This window comes from Trematomus bernacchii, unplaced genomic scaffold, assembly GCF_902827165.1.
Source record: "Trematomus bernacchii unplaced genomic scaffold, fTreBer1.1, whole genome shotgun sequence".
NCBI lineage: Eukaryota > Metazoa > Chordata > Actinopteri > Perciformes > Nototheniidae > Trematomus > Trematomus bernacchii.
In genome coordinates this window covers 4,703,799-4,719,295 of record NW_022987689.1, presented here as the reverse complement: position 1 = coordinate 4,719,295, position 15,497 = coordinate 4,703,799, and the positions used below count along the sequence as shown (strand labels likewise).

General features: G+C 41.3%; 1 protein-coding gene across 1 annotated transcript in view; it reads right to left on the bottom strand.

Annotated features, from left to right (window-relative positions):
* Positions 1-6,608: 6,608 nt before the first annotated feature.
* The window catches only part of eif2b3 (eukaryotic translation initiation factor 2B, subunit 3 gamma), a 31,556-nt gene continuing 22,667 nt past the window's right edge, over positions 6,609-15,497 (bottom strand). The window contains exons 8-12 of the mRNA XM_034138201.1: positions 15,291-15,481; positions 14,786-14,848; positions 14,426-14,574; positions 10,572-10,675; positions 6,609-6,853 (exon numbers count right to left, since the gene is read on the bottom strand). Of these exons, the coding sequence (XP_033994092.1) occupies positions 6,801-6,853; positions 10,572-10,675; positions 14,426-14,574; positions 14,786-14,848; positions 15,291-15,481 (560 nt within the window). The 3' untranslated portion in view covers positions 6,609-6,800. The remainder of the gene's footprint in view (positions 6,854-10,571; positions 10,676-14,425; positions 14,575-14,785; positions 14,849-15,290; positions 15,482-15,497) is intronic.

Below are 15,497 nucleotides of genomic sequence, written 5' to 3'. Positions count from 1 at the left end.
GCCGGGAAAGTGGACAAAAAGGGTGTTAAAATATATGAATAATGTTTTAGCAACAGTGATGGTTGAAGTTAGGACACATATTCATAGTGAGGTGAAAATGGAACCACAAAAATACTGCAGGATATACCATTTCAAACTCAAGTGCTGTGTATCTGGGGAACATTTAGGAAGTTACACAAAGAAGGGGCATTCCCAAAAAAGGAAATATTTCTGAGAGAAATTGGAAACAAGATTACAAACTTAACTAATTCAATTTCTGGAAGTGAGAATGTGTATTATAAATGACAAAGCATGACTTGTTGTTGAATGTTCTTTTACATATTTTGATTCTCACATGTACCTGTCTCCAACAACAAAAAAGAAAAAAGGTAAAAACCAAATGTGTACAGTACATGTTAGTTAGCGCAACACTATATCAGCAGAGGTTATCTTTATAGCCCTCTGGTTTTCCCTTTAAATGTTGAGTCTTGTTGAGCAGTGTAAATATGGCATTAGCTTGTCCTCCTATATCAGTTACTCGACAGATATTACCTGGCCCCACAGCTGGTGCACGTATTCACAGAAAGATATCGAGATAACAAAGACAACAATAAATATATTTCTAAAAGAGACTTTCTGATCTATGTTTAGGGTTGTCCAACATGTAAATACAAATAAAACCTGAAGCTTAGATGATGTGTCTCAAAAAAACAAGACAGAAATGCATAAGGGAATATATCTGAACACAGCTTTGAATCTTTAAATCCTAAAACTAAAATGTGTAAACAAATAATTTTGTATGCAGGTCTGGCATAAAGATAAAGACCCTATCCACATTATACAATCACTAAGTAATCTGAAGGCGATTGAGGTGGTATGATGATAACCATTTTTCTACCCTGTCATTAAACCCTGTGTATACTTATCTATGTGTGAGGGCAACTTACAATAATTTCATTATACAAACCACTTTAAAGCATAAAACTAAAGCAGCCAATCTAGACGGAGAGACTAGACTGAGACTGAAGTATAACAAAAAAGGGAACAAATCATAAACACATTTCAGGTCAAGTCCTATCCAAATGAACAAATCATTTTCATGATAACCAAACAGAATATTTGGCTAAGGGCCGGCAGACTGGACAAATAAAGCTGTTTGAAAAACACACAGAGTTGCATTATTTGATCACGGGAATAAATATACACCAAAATTAACCAAAACCTTTGTACTTTTTCAGTCATAAAACAGACTCATTTGGAGCGTTTGATTTACAGTTCACAGAGTAATTTCACATACTGATGGGGGAAAACCCTTAAGATATGTTTCATCTTTACGGGCTTATAATTACACGTTACTCAGATATCATTAAAAAGTTGCCCGGTAGCAAGGAGACACGTTCTGCGTTGAGCACCTCTGTCAGTCTCACAGCAGAGTCAGAGCTGCCACCCACAGTCTCACACAAGATTAATTATGATAATGCATTTCTTTACCCCTTTGTCATCGTAATGAATGGTTGCCTTTCTGGGTGAAAAACACACAAAACACAGAGAGAGACAGAGAAAACACACTTTTCTTTAAGTCTTTGTTTGTGCGGTTGTAACAGAGGTATTGTCAAACACAGCTAGCAGGTGGTAATGCAAACTCAGACCTGTAGATTTAAAAGAAAGCACGGAACCTCAAAACTGCGTGTGTCTGCATATATAAATATATGTGAGCAAACATAGCTGCATGGTATGGCTTTTCAAAAAAGCTCAGCAACATTGTGATCAGTTTTAAACAATGAGCAAAAAAAGCTCCAATCCAAACGCTTTGAGGCAACATACAGCTGTCTTTGTACGCACAGAAATTATATTAAGATACATCTTTGAAGAATTGTCGTAGGAAAATACAGAATTTCACAAAACAGGAACACTTTTCTAATTTATAATACAACATCTCCAAAGGCTTACAATTCAGTAATTACTCAATTGTAAACATTCCCTGTATCTTTTAAGCTCATTACTAGTGGACCTGCTGTGAAATTGAAGTGTCATCCAACAAATTGAACAGATTAAACTGATTTATAGGGTTGATTGATTGAAGTAAATAGTTGAAGAAAAAAAACATTCACTTATTTTTTGTGATTTGGAAAAGCCAATCTGTTTGCAGTTCCGCTGTGGATGTTATAAACATTTTAACTAATACAATTAGAGACAAAAGGTCACCCGAGGGTGTAAAGCAGGTCAGTGTTTTGCGTCTTCCTGTGATTTAACTGCAAAAGCAATTTAAGGCGTGATCCCAATCAACCACCCAGTCAATGTTTAGTTAATTAGCTGGGGGCCTCCACAGTGACAGACAAGGATATCTGGCTGTGTGTGTGTGTGTGTGTGTGTGTGTGTGTGTGTGTGTGTGTGTGTGTGTGTGTGTGTGTGTGTGTGAAAGGCATGTCACCAAGGTTGTTATCCCATACATGGGATCTGTGTCTCCGAACACACTCTTTGTTGGCTAAGCAACATAAGCACACTGTTGTATCTCTAAAGCTTGTAAAAAGAGTGTGTGTGTGTATGTATTCAGATGTTTAAGTTAGAGATGGGTGGTGTCCGTATATGTGTGTGTGTTTGGTGGGAGGTGGAGGGGGCAGCATCTTGAAAGGTAATGTGTAGGAAAAAAAGGGAGGGAGGAAATTCATTTGTGGCCGGAGAACACAGAAGACAAATTGAGGAAGTGTTGTGCTAATGTGTAGGGGTCAGCAGCAAACACACACAGGTTTCTGACTGACTTCCACTTGGGTGGCCTGCTCTCTCTCTCTCTCCCTCTCTCTCTGTTGCTCACCCACGATCAGCCCTCAAGCCATGAAGCCACCCAGCTACTCAGCCAACCCCCCAACCCCGAGCTCACACTCCACCCCACCTCTCTGTGCATCTGGGTATGACTATGTAGCACACATTTGTCTCCGCCGTGCATCCTATCCATCGATCTGGGGAAAGCGTTCTTTATTTTCTATGTCCCGCTCTCTAACGGTACAGCAGAAGCAAAACCAAGATATCTGTGTTCACAGAGGATGTCTCAGAAACAAGAATTTATGAAGGCCTTCAACCTATCCCATTTCAGCCCTTAACACACATTTTCCCATTTCCCTTTTATCCCTACAGTTGACAAGCCAATTCTTCAGTATGCGGAATGGCAGTGTCATACGTAAACGCACAATTTCCTCAAATTCCAACATGACATATTTGGTATATTTGTACATTTGAGATTATAACCTAAAATAAACATAGGTCAGTTGGAGCCATTTTTAATGACTGACCCACCAATGGGTTACTGTTTATTCGTTAATGTTGCTGGCTTTAATTGAATGGAAACAGTTAAACACACCAAACAATTTGGCTGAACATGTTCTGTACCTAAATTATATTGTTTCTTTGTCCACTTTGTGTAACTACATAAATCAACGTTGGTCAAAGAAGGCCAAACACTTCCTCCCCAACTTTATCTAACTCTGTCTAGATTATCCACAGACTTTACTTTGGACCGTTTTCATCATGTGTTCTTCCTCAGCAGGAAGTGGTTTCAATAAATCTATTGCCAGACGTTTGGATCTTTAGATTATTCTGAGTAATTAAAAAAAACACTTTGAATATTGTGTGCAACACATACACCATTCAATTCACCTCTTATCTCTTAACATGGTGGCAAAGGCCAATATTTCAGAACAGCACACCTTAAAACTTTATTCCACTACTTGTGACAAGTGGGTAAATATCTAGATGATTTGGAAAAATAACAATTTAATCCACCAATTGCATTTTACTTAAAAAACTCTTTTGGAGGTACATGTGAGTCAGTGTCAATATAACATGTCCAGAAGTGTCATCCATAATGCATTTATCTTGACTAATAGCACCAAATGTTGACACGCGTTGGGATTTTCCCCAACACACTTTGGGTCCCTTCCCAGACTCTGAAAAAACTCTAATGTGAACAAGTCTTTCAATCTCCAGACTTCTGTCAACTTTTATGACATTAATGTCCTACGAAAGGGATGTCTTCATGATTCACTCTGCACACAGAGACAAGAAAACAACACGTCGAGCAAAGACACGGAGCAAGTGCAGGAAAAACAGATCTGACAGCAAAAAATTAAAAAGCCAATAAAAGTCACTGCAAAATTGCAAGAACATCTTCATAAAGTAATAAGCTAGATGTTATCCTTGTTAAAACACATTTTGTGGGCAAATGTTCTTCCAACAAAACTGGTTGGTTAACTGATGATTATCTGTGCATGTTTTATTTCACAGATCACTTCTCTTCTCTCTGGAGTTAAGATTAGTTTGGGATGCATAATTAGAAGAAATTCCTCTGTAGAGATGTCAGAAAATTCCACACGGCTACAAACCCAGAGAGCGACAGACAGCCTGACACATGATCTGTGGCTCGACATCTGATCTCCAGATCTGCAAAGCAAACATGCACATTTTGTGTACGCATGTGTGCACACGCATGCATGCATGCATTCACTCAAAGGGGTGTGAGCAGGCATTGATTAGTTTGTGTGACAGAGGATTAACAATGGTCACACAGGTATGCCTGCACACATGTGTGCACATACATCAGCAAACACATGTATGTGCTGGAAGGCGGGCTCAGCCATGGCGGCGTTGTATTGAGGGTACTCAGGGGTCTTTGAGTAAATATACAAACCTCTACCCAAACACACCCGGCTGCCAGATCTCATCATGTGGTTGAAGAGAGAGGTCAGAGTGTGAGACCGCTAAAAAGGTTAACACAGCCAAGACAAAGAGCACGGACAAAGTGAACCTTAACTGTGGTTTTCAGCATTTTCAGCTGACAAATGTAGTTTTTCACCTTCCATCTAGTCCCTCTTGTCGTCTGCAAAAAGTGACTTCACTAGGTTGCAACATTACAAAAAATACTAGCTTGAAGTGATGCAGAAGTGAGCAAGATACCTAATATGGTATCATCAAATGTACACATTGAGAATTAAAAGGGAACAATGCAAGAGGAAAGGGAACAATGATGTTTTTCAGTAATGTGAGCTGAATCCACATGTAGAGTAAACACGGTGAGAAGACAACTCGGCGGTGGGGCCACATAAACAACACTTTGTTTATTTAGCAGTTCATCTTTTCAACCTGGGACCCATGCACATTTCTGGAATGTATTCACGTCAGGAAACCAGCCTAACTAACCATCATCCTAACTGTTTCTACACAAACATTTGTATTCTGAAATGTACTTGTGAATGATAACATGTGCACGTCACTGCCAATCCAACTTAATAAAGAGAAACCAAATATGTTCCTAAAGATCTTTTTGTTTTGTTTTCTAAGATCTTTGGATTGTAGGCGGAGCTGTCCCACCACACACACACACACACACCACACAATTTAAATGTTTACAGCTGTGAGCAGCTTTTCCTGCATTGCATAAACAACACACACACATGAATCAAACTTGGTTGCAGACCAGGTAGAAAAACGTTGCATCCTTTTCCAATAATGACTTCAAACTTTAACCCAGGATTTCCAAAGAGAAATTCAGTTGGGGATCCAACCCAAAATAACCATGATGACATCCTCATCATTTTTTTATTCCCCTTTGAAGATTAAAATTCATAAAGAGTGACAGATTTCTTCTTCAAGAATATCTTATGTGTACTTCAAAGACAATCAACAAAGTTGTACTTTCAAAGCCTTGGGGATGAAAACACAACTTTATGAGTTAATGAATATAAACATGAAACAAGGTACTGATAAAAGCACAATAGTAACGGTCAACTCTTAAGGAATAATCCTAAATAGCATCTCACTGACAGGATAACAAGCACATCTAATGGACAGTGGAGATGGAAAGTAATGAGACATCATAATCTCAGACTCTCACACACACACTCACACAGCAACATCCCGTAATCAGGCCACAAGAGACAGTCTAAATGACTCCTGCAAGGCCACAGACACAATAGGAAACAGAGGACAGGATCTTACACACACGCACACTCCGACACACACAGCACCCCACATACATCCCTGTCCTCATCTTCTTCCTGCGTGACTAAGGAACTTCAAACCTGTAATTTAAGAAATGCTTTGCCGAAGGAATGCAATAAATCTTGTGACAGCAAAGGGAGCAGAGAGGGAAAGAAGAGGAGAAAAAAGGAAGAAAAGTCAGTTTCCTCCTCTGCTGTGTTTGTGTGAGGGCGGGGTGTCGGTGTTAACTGATACAGGATCAAGCTGGGTGGTCCGGGGCCTACACATACACCATTTTTGTGTACAAATAAACTTAACCCCCACGCCATTGTGGTCACCCCTCCCAGGGCTTTTCCTCCATCTCTGGTCGTCACAGCTGCACAGTGTGCACGCTCACACCCATGCAGAGTCTCCTCCCTCCCCAACAGGGTACATTGAGTCCTGCCATTAAAGGAGACAGTAACAGTCTGATAATGACTAGTGTGGCAAAACAATTATAAAGATCTTCCTGGTACTGACAGTCAAGCTGTCTCTGTCAAACAGATGACATCATGGATTTCTTCCGGTGTGTGAGTTTCTCAAAGAAATGAAGTGCCATTAAGGGGCTTTCCCGAAGAAGATTAGGGAAATAACACAAAACAACAATACAAACCAACATGCTGAGTCATGGTTTTAATCACTTGTCTTTATTTGGACACAATGTACAAAAGAGCCGATTAGAAGAGAGTGTAGAATTGTGAAGCTGCAATCCAGGCTTCTGATTGGTCAGTCAGCCGATGAATTGGTTGTCCTCTGTGTTTCGCTGCTCTCTGATTGGTTAATGAGGTGATGCCACTCTATCTCCGTGGGACCTAGATCTCCATCAGCTGGTCCGTTCCAACAATCACCTCGTTAGTCCTCTCAGCTGAAGAACAGAGAGAAATGTATACATTATATAGTGAAAATATATAAGTGTTCATGTTGATCGAAGGGTTTAGAAATCTGACTCATACTTATGAATCAATATTAAAAAAAATACATTTAGATAACTAAAGAACTTGTGGTCAACAACTAATAATGGTAAAAAGCATGTAGTGGAAAAAAGTATCCTGTCACTTTTAAAGCTGGCTACACACCAACCCGATTTTGGGAGTCAGAGGCCGTCAGAGGCAGTCGGGCATTCGCGGCGCCCTACTCAGGTTGGTGTGTCCCGCACCGTCGTCTCTTTACGGCACCTTTTCACACCTCCCGCGGGAGGTCAGAGAAAGTCGGCCCAAGCAATCACTCTGATTGGCTGTTCACACTACCGCTGCCTGCTGGTAAGGACAGTTATTGCCACTCGTCGACTGAAGTATTTGCGGTGTGTTCGTAGGCGGGCGGCGTAGCGGGCGGCGTAGCTGACGTAAAAGTCGGGACGCCTTCGGTACGCGTTCTTTGGTCTCAGGTGGGTGTGTAGCAGCCTTATCTTGAAAGGTGACTGTCAACTCTTGAATGTTGGAGTTTTCAAAGTAAATCAACACGTTTTGAAGAGAGACCTTTGATTGCAATTGTATTAAAATAACTTTTAGCGATTTTTAAGTTTACTCAAATGAGACACCCTTTAGGTCATTTGATACCATACTTAATCGAATGGTAAACAATGGTTGCCCTGACCATTACCCCTGAACCTCACAAAAGGAAATAGATGATGCTTGAAACTGCGTCTGCCAGCATTTCTCCCTCAACCCAGAGCTAGTTCAGCATGAGGAGAGCAGACGCTGCTCCTCCCTCCATCCCTCCCTCCATCCCTCCATCCCTCCATCTCCGAGCATCGCTGCTGGTCCAAAGCAAACGGTGGCAGGGAGAAATGTTCCATCCACACAGACAGGTTTTAGTGTGAAGGAATCTGCAGCTCAGAGCGAGTTTATGCTCTGCTGCGTGGAGGGGAGGACAAATGGAGCATGGGACAGCAGGAGAGGGGAGGAGAGGGAAGGAGAAGGAGCGACTGGAGAGAAAGGGATGAAGGGTTACACATGTTCTGTCTGTTGATTCATCAGTTACCTATACAGTGTTTAAATGCATAAGGATGATACAGGTGTAACTGCATTTATTGTTTAAGTCTCCAGCTTTATGTATTCTGGCTCTTTGACCATATTATTGTGATCGAGCAACTACGTTTATTGTTCTGTATGGCTCCATCCACAAAATATAGGATTGTATCAAGACACCGGATTCAAATTGTCTTGTCCTTTTCTTTCATCTTTACTGGAGGATTTTTTTGTGTTAATGATGTTTTATGTTGTGTAGCTCTAACTCCCACCCAAATGAACACTAACGTAGAAATGTGTTTTAGCTAACCAACTACAGTTGATGGTCAAGAGACATTGGGAAGAAGTGGAGAGACTGTATATCTCTTATATACAACTATAATGTATGCCCACTGTTTTAACGCATGCATGTGTGTATCACCAAACCACCCAGAGAAGAGGTATGTATCTTTTAAATATCAACACCTGACAGACCTGTATTTTAGTGTGTGTGTGTGTGTGTGTGTGAGAGAGTGTGTGTGTGTGGCTAACTAGCAGGGTGGTCTTAGCTGCTAACAGCTTCAGCAGTTGAGTGGGTGTGTAATGTCTTTCGCAGCCTATGGTCAGCAGTCTAGATTAGTAGCGAGAGACAATCCTATGCGTTCTTACAATACCATGTAAAGTCAACAGCAGGGCAGGTTTAGTCATTCCAGAAATATATCATATAGATTCCTCTGATCTGACCTGATCTATGTTGCTGAACAGATAGGTGATTCTACCGCAAACTGTAGAGGCCTGATTGGGAGAAATTCACAGTGATCGACATATTTTTAAAAACAGCAATGTCAACTAATTATAATTGTATCAAAATAAAAAATGTAATTATTATTTGCTGACAAGAACAATTGCATGTATTCTACAGGCACATTCAATTGACCATACAGGGTCTACGATCCAAGATTATCATAAAGGGTGAAACGTTACTTCCTTCTTCCTCCGCTCAAGGTGACATTTATTTTGATATCCTCCATATGCGCCAGAAAGCGATTGCCAAAACCAAATTTCTATAATTATGAACAACTCAGCGATTCATGAACCTTTATGGTAGATCCCCTCTTCGGGCGTGGAATTAAGGTTGTTCTTCTATTGCTCTTTCTGAGGTGCCTTTTTTCTTTCCTGTATCCAACTTGAGAATAAAAGACTGCTGTATGCTTTAGTGTAAAGCCCTCCGGAAAAAAACTTGTGGGTTTGGGCTTTTTTAAATAAACTTGACTTCACTTATACACTATATACAGCAGATCCCTTTTAAAATGTATATTTAGGGGACAACATAGCTTTTTATAAAATATAATCAAAAGAGAGAAAACAAACAAGCATGGTCAGAGACAGAGACTTCCTGTCTACAAGACACACAGAGGATGCAACGTCGCAATTGTGTAACTGAACTTTGGCTGTACAGTGTAAGAAAAACAATTATGCAAGCAGGGGTCCAAGTTTCAATTGTTCAATAACATAAAGTAAGCATCTTGTGGCTGGCCAGCGGGAAAACATTTGCCAAAAAAAGCTAAAAGGAGATCCGTTTTGATTCATCGATCGCTCACTGAACGCTGCAAAAGGACTCAAACATTTCTGAGGTGAGTTTAGCTCAAATTCACACTGTTGCTACTTAGAGTACCCTGTTGTTCACTCAATTAGGCTGCTCAGTCTGGTAGCTGAGCTCACTCTCTTTCTCTATACGTGTGTGTGTGTTGGATGTGGCTGGAGGCTGCGGCTGTTGAATTCCGGGTGGTCCTGTTCTGGCCCTGCTCTCTAACCTCTCCATCAATGTGACACACACACACACACACACACACACACACACACACACACACACACACACACACACACACACACACACACACACACACACACACACACACACACACACACACACACACACACACACACACACACACACACACACACACACACACACACACACACACACACACACACACACACACACACACACACACACACACACACACACACACACACACACACACACACACACACACACACACACACACACACACACACACACACACACACACACACACACACACACACACACACACACACACACACACACACACACACACACACACACACACACACACAGCTTTGGGGACAAGAGGATTAAGGCAAATAAAAAAAAATCTCTGACAAATCTCTCTATCACACAGACCTCAGCATTAAGAAACGTTCCTGGTTGGCTTGAACACTTGGCACTTCCAGACAGATCCCACACACACACACATTAACACCTTATCTGATTCAGCCGAGGAGAAGTGCCGGGGGCTTTAACATACAGTTAAATACGCTTTATGTGTTCGGTTGTTGTGCTGAATGGTGTTGTAATGCGAGGTGTTTCTGTTTCTTTGCTTATTCTGTCCTTTTTTCAGTGTCCACTTGATTTAATTTGACAATGCAAAACTGTTATTTAAATGCCTAAAATGCACTTTCAGCTGCCCTGGAGACAACAGTTGAGCAAAGCATCATGTACTTACCTTTTCTGTGAGACAAATGTAAAGGAAGGTAACTATTTTGGGGGAATTGTTGTGTGTGTTCGTGTGTGTTTATGATAATAGAACTCACCCTCTGGTTCGATCCGTTGTCCGTTCCCCACCAGACAGTATTTGAGGTCTGCTCCTCGGCCGATGAACGCATTACTGCAGACCACACTGCCCTGGATATTACACCTGGAAAACACAAATTACATTCATTTCATTCATCACTTCACTTTCTAGTATGGAGTCATAAATTATAAAGGGAATAGAAATAAAAACGTTATTTCTGTTACAATCTTTTCATGTTTAACAACCTTTTCCTCCTGCATTTCATAAATATTTTAGCTTAGTAGAACTTCAACAGAAACAGAAGGAAAAATCTCTCATTAATGGAGCTGCTCATAACTCAACATGGCCACATCCTGTGGGGTGGGATCGCAAGAAGACATTGCTTCATTTATAGGCATCCCACTTAAAAGGTAAGGAAACGCTGTTCTCCTGCAGTCTAATAGAAGAGACATGCAATACTCCTTCATACAGTTTTGATGTTCAGTGTTTGATTTTATTTTATAGTGTGAAAATAAACAGATGAATCAAAAGTGAGCCATTCACTGCCACTCAACAGTTTTTCTAAGCCTTGCTTATTACTCAAAATGAGCCTGAACGTTGAGAGTCAGTGGCTCATTTCTGAAAGTTCACAAACTTTTGAGTAGTTGAAGATGAATATTTAGCTGGGATATGTTTGCTAGCTTTAAAACATGATTTTCCGACTCTGCTGTTTGCTTTTTGAGCCCGCTGGATATTCAAAGATGTTTATGGTTCACACACTGTTTTCTTCTGCGTGCTTATGCACACACGTACACAAACAAATGGGCCAGTACACAAAGTGAAGAACATCCATACTGGGAGCTTCCCAGCACCGCCACAGCCTTCTACTGTTGACTGGAGGTCACAGTGACAGTAGGAATAAACAGCCAGTTTCCCCACCTGCTCTGAATACTCAAACATCTCCAATCTACTGAGCTAAATGACAATGATTAGCATGTATATTAAAGAACAAACCTAGCAGAAGGTGTGTGTGCACGTGTGTGTGTTAGGACATTGTTGGCCCTGTGCTGCGGTCCCACCTGAGGTGGCAGTGCCAGCCCACGGTGCCTGCTCGCATTCAGCCAAACCATCACCATAAAATTCTTGGAGGGGAGACACAGACAGTCCTGTGTGTCCTGTGTCAGCTAACCGTGGAGGATGTGTGTGTGTGTGTGTGTGTGTGTGTGTGTGTGTGTGGGTTAGAGAATGTGTGCTTCAGTAGCTTGGGGAGCCCGGTGGAGAACACATGTTGGTCTTGCCCAGGCAGTGACGCACACACACTTGGCCCTCTGCGCCTCACACACAGACAGGTTTGTATTGGCCCATTCTATTCAGGTGGTTAGGCCTGGAGGGAGAGGCAGAAAAGAGTGTGTGGATGTGTGTGTGTGTGTGTGTGTGTGTGTGTGTGTGTGTGTGTGTGTGTGTGTGTGTGTGTGTGTGTGTGTGTGTGTGTGTGTGTGTGTGTGTGTGTGTGTGTGTGTGTGACTACCTAGGAGGTGGTGGTAGTTGGTGATGGGAGATTACACGATTCAGAGTTTTGTAACATTAGAGAGAGAGAGAGGGAGAGACCACCAAAGAAGCCTCTGAGCAGAAACACCACTAATTACTAACACCAGGGCTCCTCCTTGCCATGACCCCCCCATCCTCCCTCTCACTCACACACACACAAACACACACACACACACACACACACAAACACACACGTCAACCCCCACCTCCTGTGCCAACCCCCCTGTAAAGTTGACCCTTACTATCCCCCTTCCCAAACACGCAGCGCTTTGTCAACAAGTTCTGGTCAGCTCCAAACAAAGAGAGCAGAAATGCGAGGGTTTTCTGCGACATGGCCGGGGTCTGCTAATCCCCTCACACTGGCTCTTTCTTTCTTTCTTTCTCCTTCCTTCTTATGTCCTCCAAAAAAAGAAAAAGGAAAGAAAGAATTGCAATTTCTTTCTTGCGTGCGAGCTTGCTTTCCCCTCGCTTCTTTCTTCCCTTCTCCCATCTCTCTCGTTCTTTCATGCCTTTGTGCGTGCACCTACATGGACATGATGAGGGTCCCCATGCTGGCTGGCTGGGGTCCCTGAAAGGCTTAAGAAGAAATGGAGAGAGACAGAAAGAGAGAGAAGAGATGGCGTTGAGGCCTTGATGGAGAGAAAAGAGAGGGAGGAGTAAGAAATTGAGATAAAAGAAAAGGAGCCCGTGAGTGAGTGCATTAAAATCCCGACTGGAGGCCAAGATGAGTCTCTTTCCTCCGGGGGTTTCTGGCTCAGACCCCGAGCAGATCAATCTACATGTTCATTCTACAGTGGATACTGTGCAAATCCTCTTTTGGAGCAAGAAAACAGTCAATTTGGACCGCTTTAAGTACTTGCTACATTCGACAATCGTGATGTGCGATAACGCGGCTGATCATGATGCATCACTATTCAGACTGGGCCTTTTTGTCCTTCCTATGTGAGATCACTATTTGGCAACTTATGTGCCATGTCTTGCCCAGGCTTCCTCACCAGATTTGCAGTTGAAAATCAGGTAGATTTTTTGTTTAAAATAAGATGCAATAGTTCCTAGTGTTGATTTTCAAAAAGGAAACCAGCACATTACTGGAACTTTTAGCAAATCGTTTGGTAGCTTGTTTTCTGTAAAGCAACATTAACAAAATGCCGACAACATTTATACTAAAACAAATCTAATGCCATATTTTTCTGAAATCTGCTTCAACTTTATTTCTCATTTTAAAAACCCAAAGCTTTGTAGAATACTAAATATGAGTACAAAAAGGTGTACAAGAATATTATCATTTGATTCAATGGGGCTGCCATAAAAAAAGACTTTTGGTTTTAAATATTTTGGTCTAAATATTATGTAGCCAACTCGGGACTACGGATGGAAATTAGCTCAAAGCTAAAATCCGGCATGTTTACGTTTTAAAGCATTATTTGGTTTAAATGTTCATCAATGTGCATTGTCCCTCTTCAAATAAACGATTAAATGAAAAGCAAATGAAAATAGGAAAAAGCAGGAAAACTAACCTGCATGTAAACGTAATAAATGACTTAACGGATTGAAATCGAAACATTCTCTGGTGTTTGATTAGATCAAATTGATGAAATGGATATATTTATCAGTCCAACGCTTTTACTTCCTAAAACGAATTATCAAAAAACCCGGATATTGGATGTGTGGAAATCACCTGTCAAACCCCCATGGTGCTCAGCGAATGTCATAACCAGTGGGAACATTGGTATAGGCGAGTAAATTAGCGGCTAAATAAAATATATTGATGTTCTGTGTTTCAGTTCAACAGCTTCGTGTTTGTTTGGAACTGGTCTCTGGCTGGTTGCACACCAATAGAAGCATTGTTAGCTCAGCGCTGCCTGTTTGACCCCATAGAGCACGGAAAACAAAACCTGTTACACCTCCCGTCAACGGACACACACATCCACCAGCATCTGCCCGACACACACCCACGTTTGCACATAGAAGCACCTAGAAGTTCAATGGAGAGCTATGCAGGGAGTAAAGAATGAGGCCTACCACTGCTTTTATATGTGAACACCAAACAGTGTTAACAAAGAGGGAAAAGTTTATTGGTGTTTAGGATAGTTCTTTTTCCTGGAAACACTATCACTTATCTCATTTAAAATCTTTGTTTACTAAATTCCTGCTTTGTCACACACTGCATGCATGTGCTAACTGAACACCTTACAAAAGATCAAAAGTGAAGATCAAAACTTTAATTCATAAACATGCCTCGAAGGTGAACGTTTTTTTCAGGCTAAATTAATATGTTTGCACTTCAAAGGACATGTTATCAACGAGTGTGTGCATGTGTGTGTGTACAGATGTGTGTGTTCTCACCCCTCCTCGATGGTAACCCCGTGCATGATGATAGAGTTGGTGACTTTGACCTTTTCTTTTATAGTGGTGGAGTTTCCGATGGTCGACCTCTTTATGGAAGTCTTGTCTGCTACCTGGCACATTGCTCCGATGATGCTGTCTGATCCCATCTGAGGGCAGAGACACAAACAGTTTAAAAAAAAACATTACTCAGACATAATTACATATACAGGCCTCTCTAAAAGGTGATCAAGTGTGAATTAGAATATGAGATCAATAAAAGCAAGTGAGATATAATAGAGGCCAATTAGGAAAACTGCTTACTAAGTGAGAAATGTGTGTAGTGTATCGACTGTGATACTTCTACTGCATTACACTAACCTGACATCTCTCAGAAATGACAGCAGTGGAGTGGACGGCTGGCTCCTCAAACAGCTTGGGGGCCTTGTAAAAAAAAGAAGGGAAGCATGGGATTAAAATAAAGAAAGGTAAATAAATAACCTCTATGATCAATCTGTAGGAACTGGGCCAAATACACAGCATTCAAATAAGCATACAATTCATTATAAGTGGCAAAAGCAAAGCGACATTAGGTGAAATAAGAAAAACAGTGACATCTACAACAATGAAAGGAATAAGACTGCTAGACACTTTATTTTGTTATGATCAACTCCTCTGCAGATTAATTTCTTGATTAATGTACAGTATTTGTGGAAAAATGGCATTCACTGCAACCAGAGAATGTTTGGTATATTTGTCTATTTGAAAAGATACTCTGAATGTCCCTCCAACAAACTCAATTTCATATGAACTTAGTATCTACATGGACATTAAAAAAATAAATAAACAAAATCCCTTTGTAGGAGCAAGCTCACGTCAGACTCACCAATCGGTTTGCATCTATGTAAGCAGCTAAAGTGTTGACGCGGTAGCAAAGTGCCTCGTCCATAATGTGAACGTAGCAGCGTAGCTTTCCTCCGTGGTAAGCCTCGCTCATGTCGCCGCGGTGGTCGTTCCAACAGGAGCGCTCCTGAGCCAGCTGGAGAAGGGGCTCGTCTCGGGAAGAGATGAGGAGCTCTGGGTATTTCAAAAA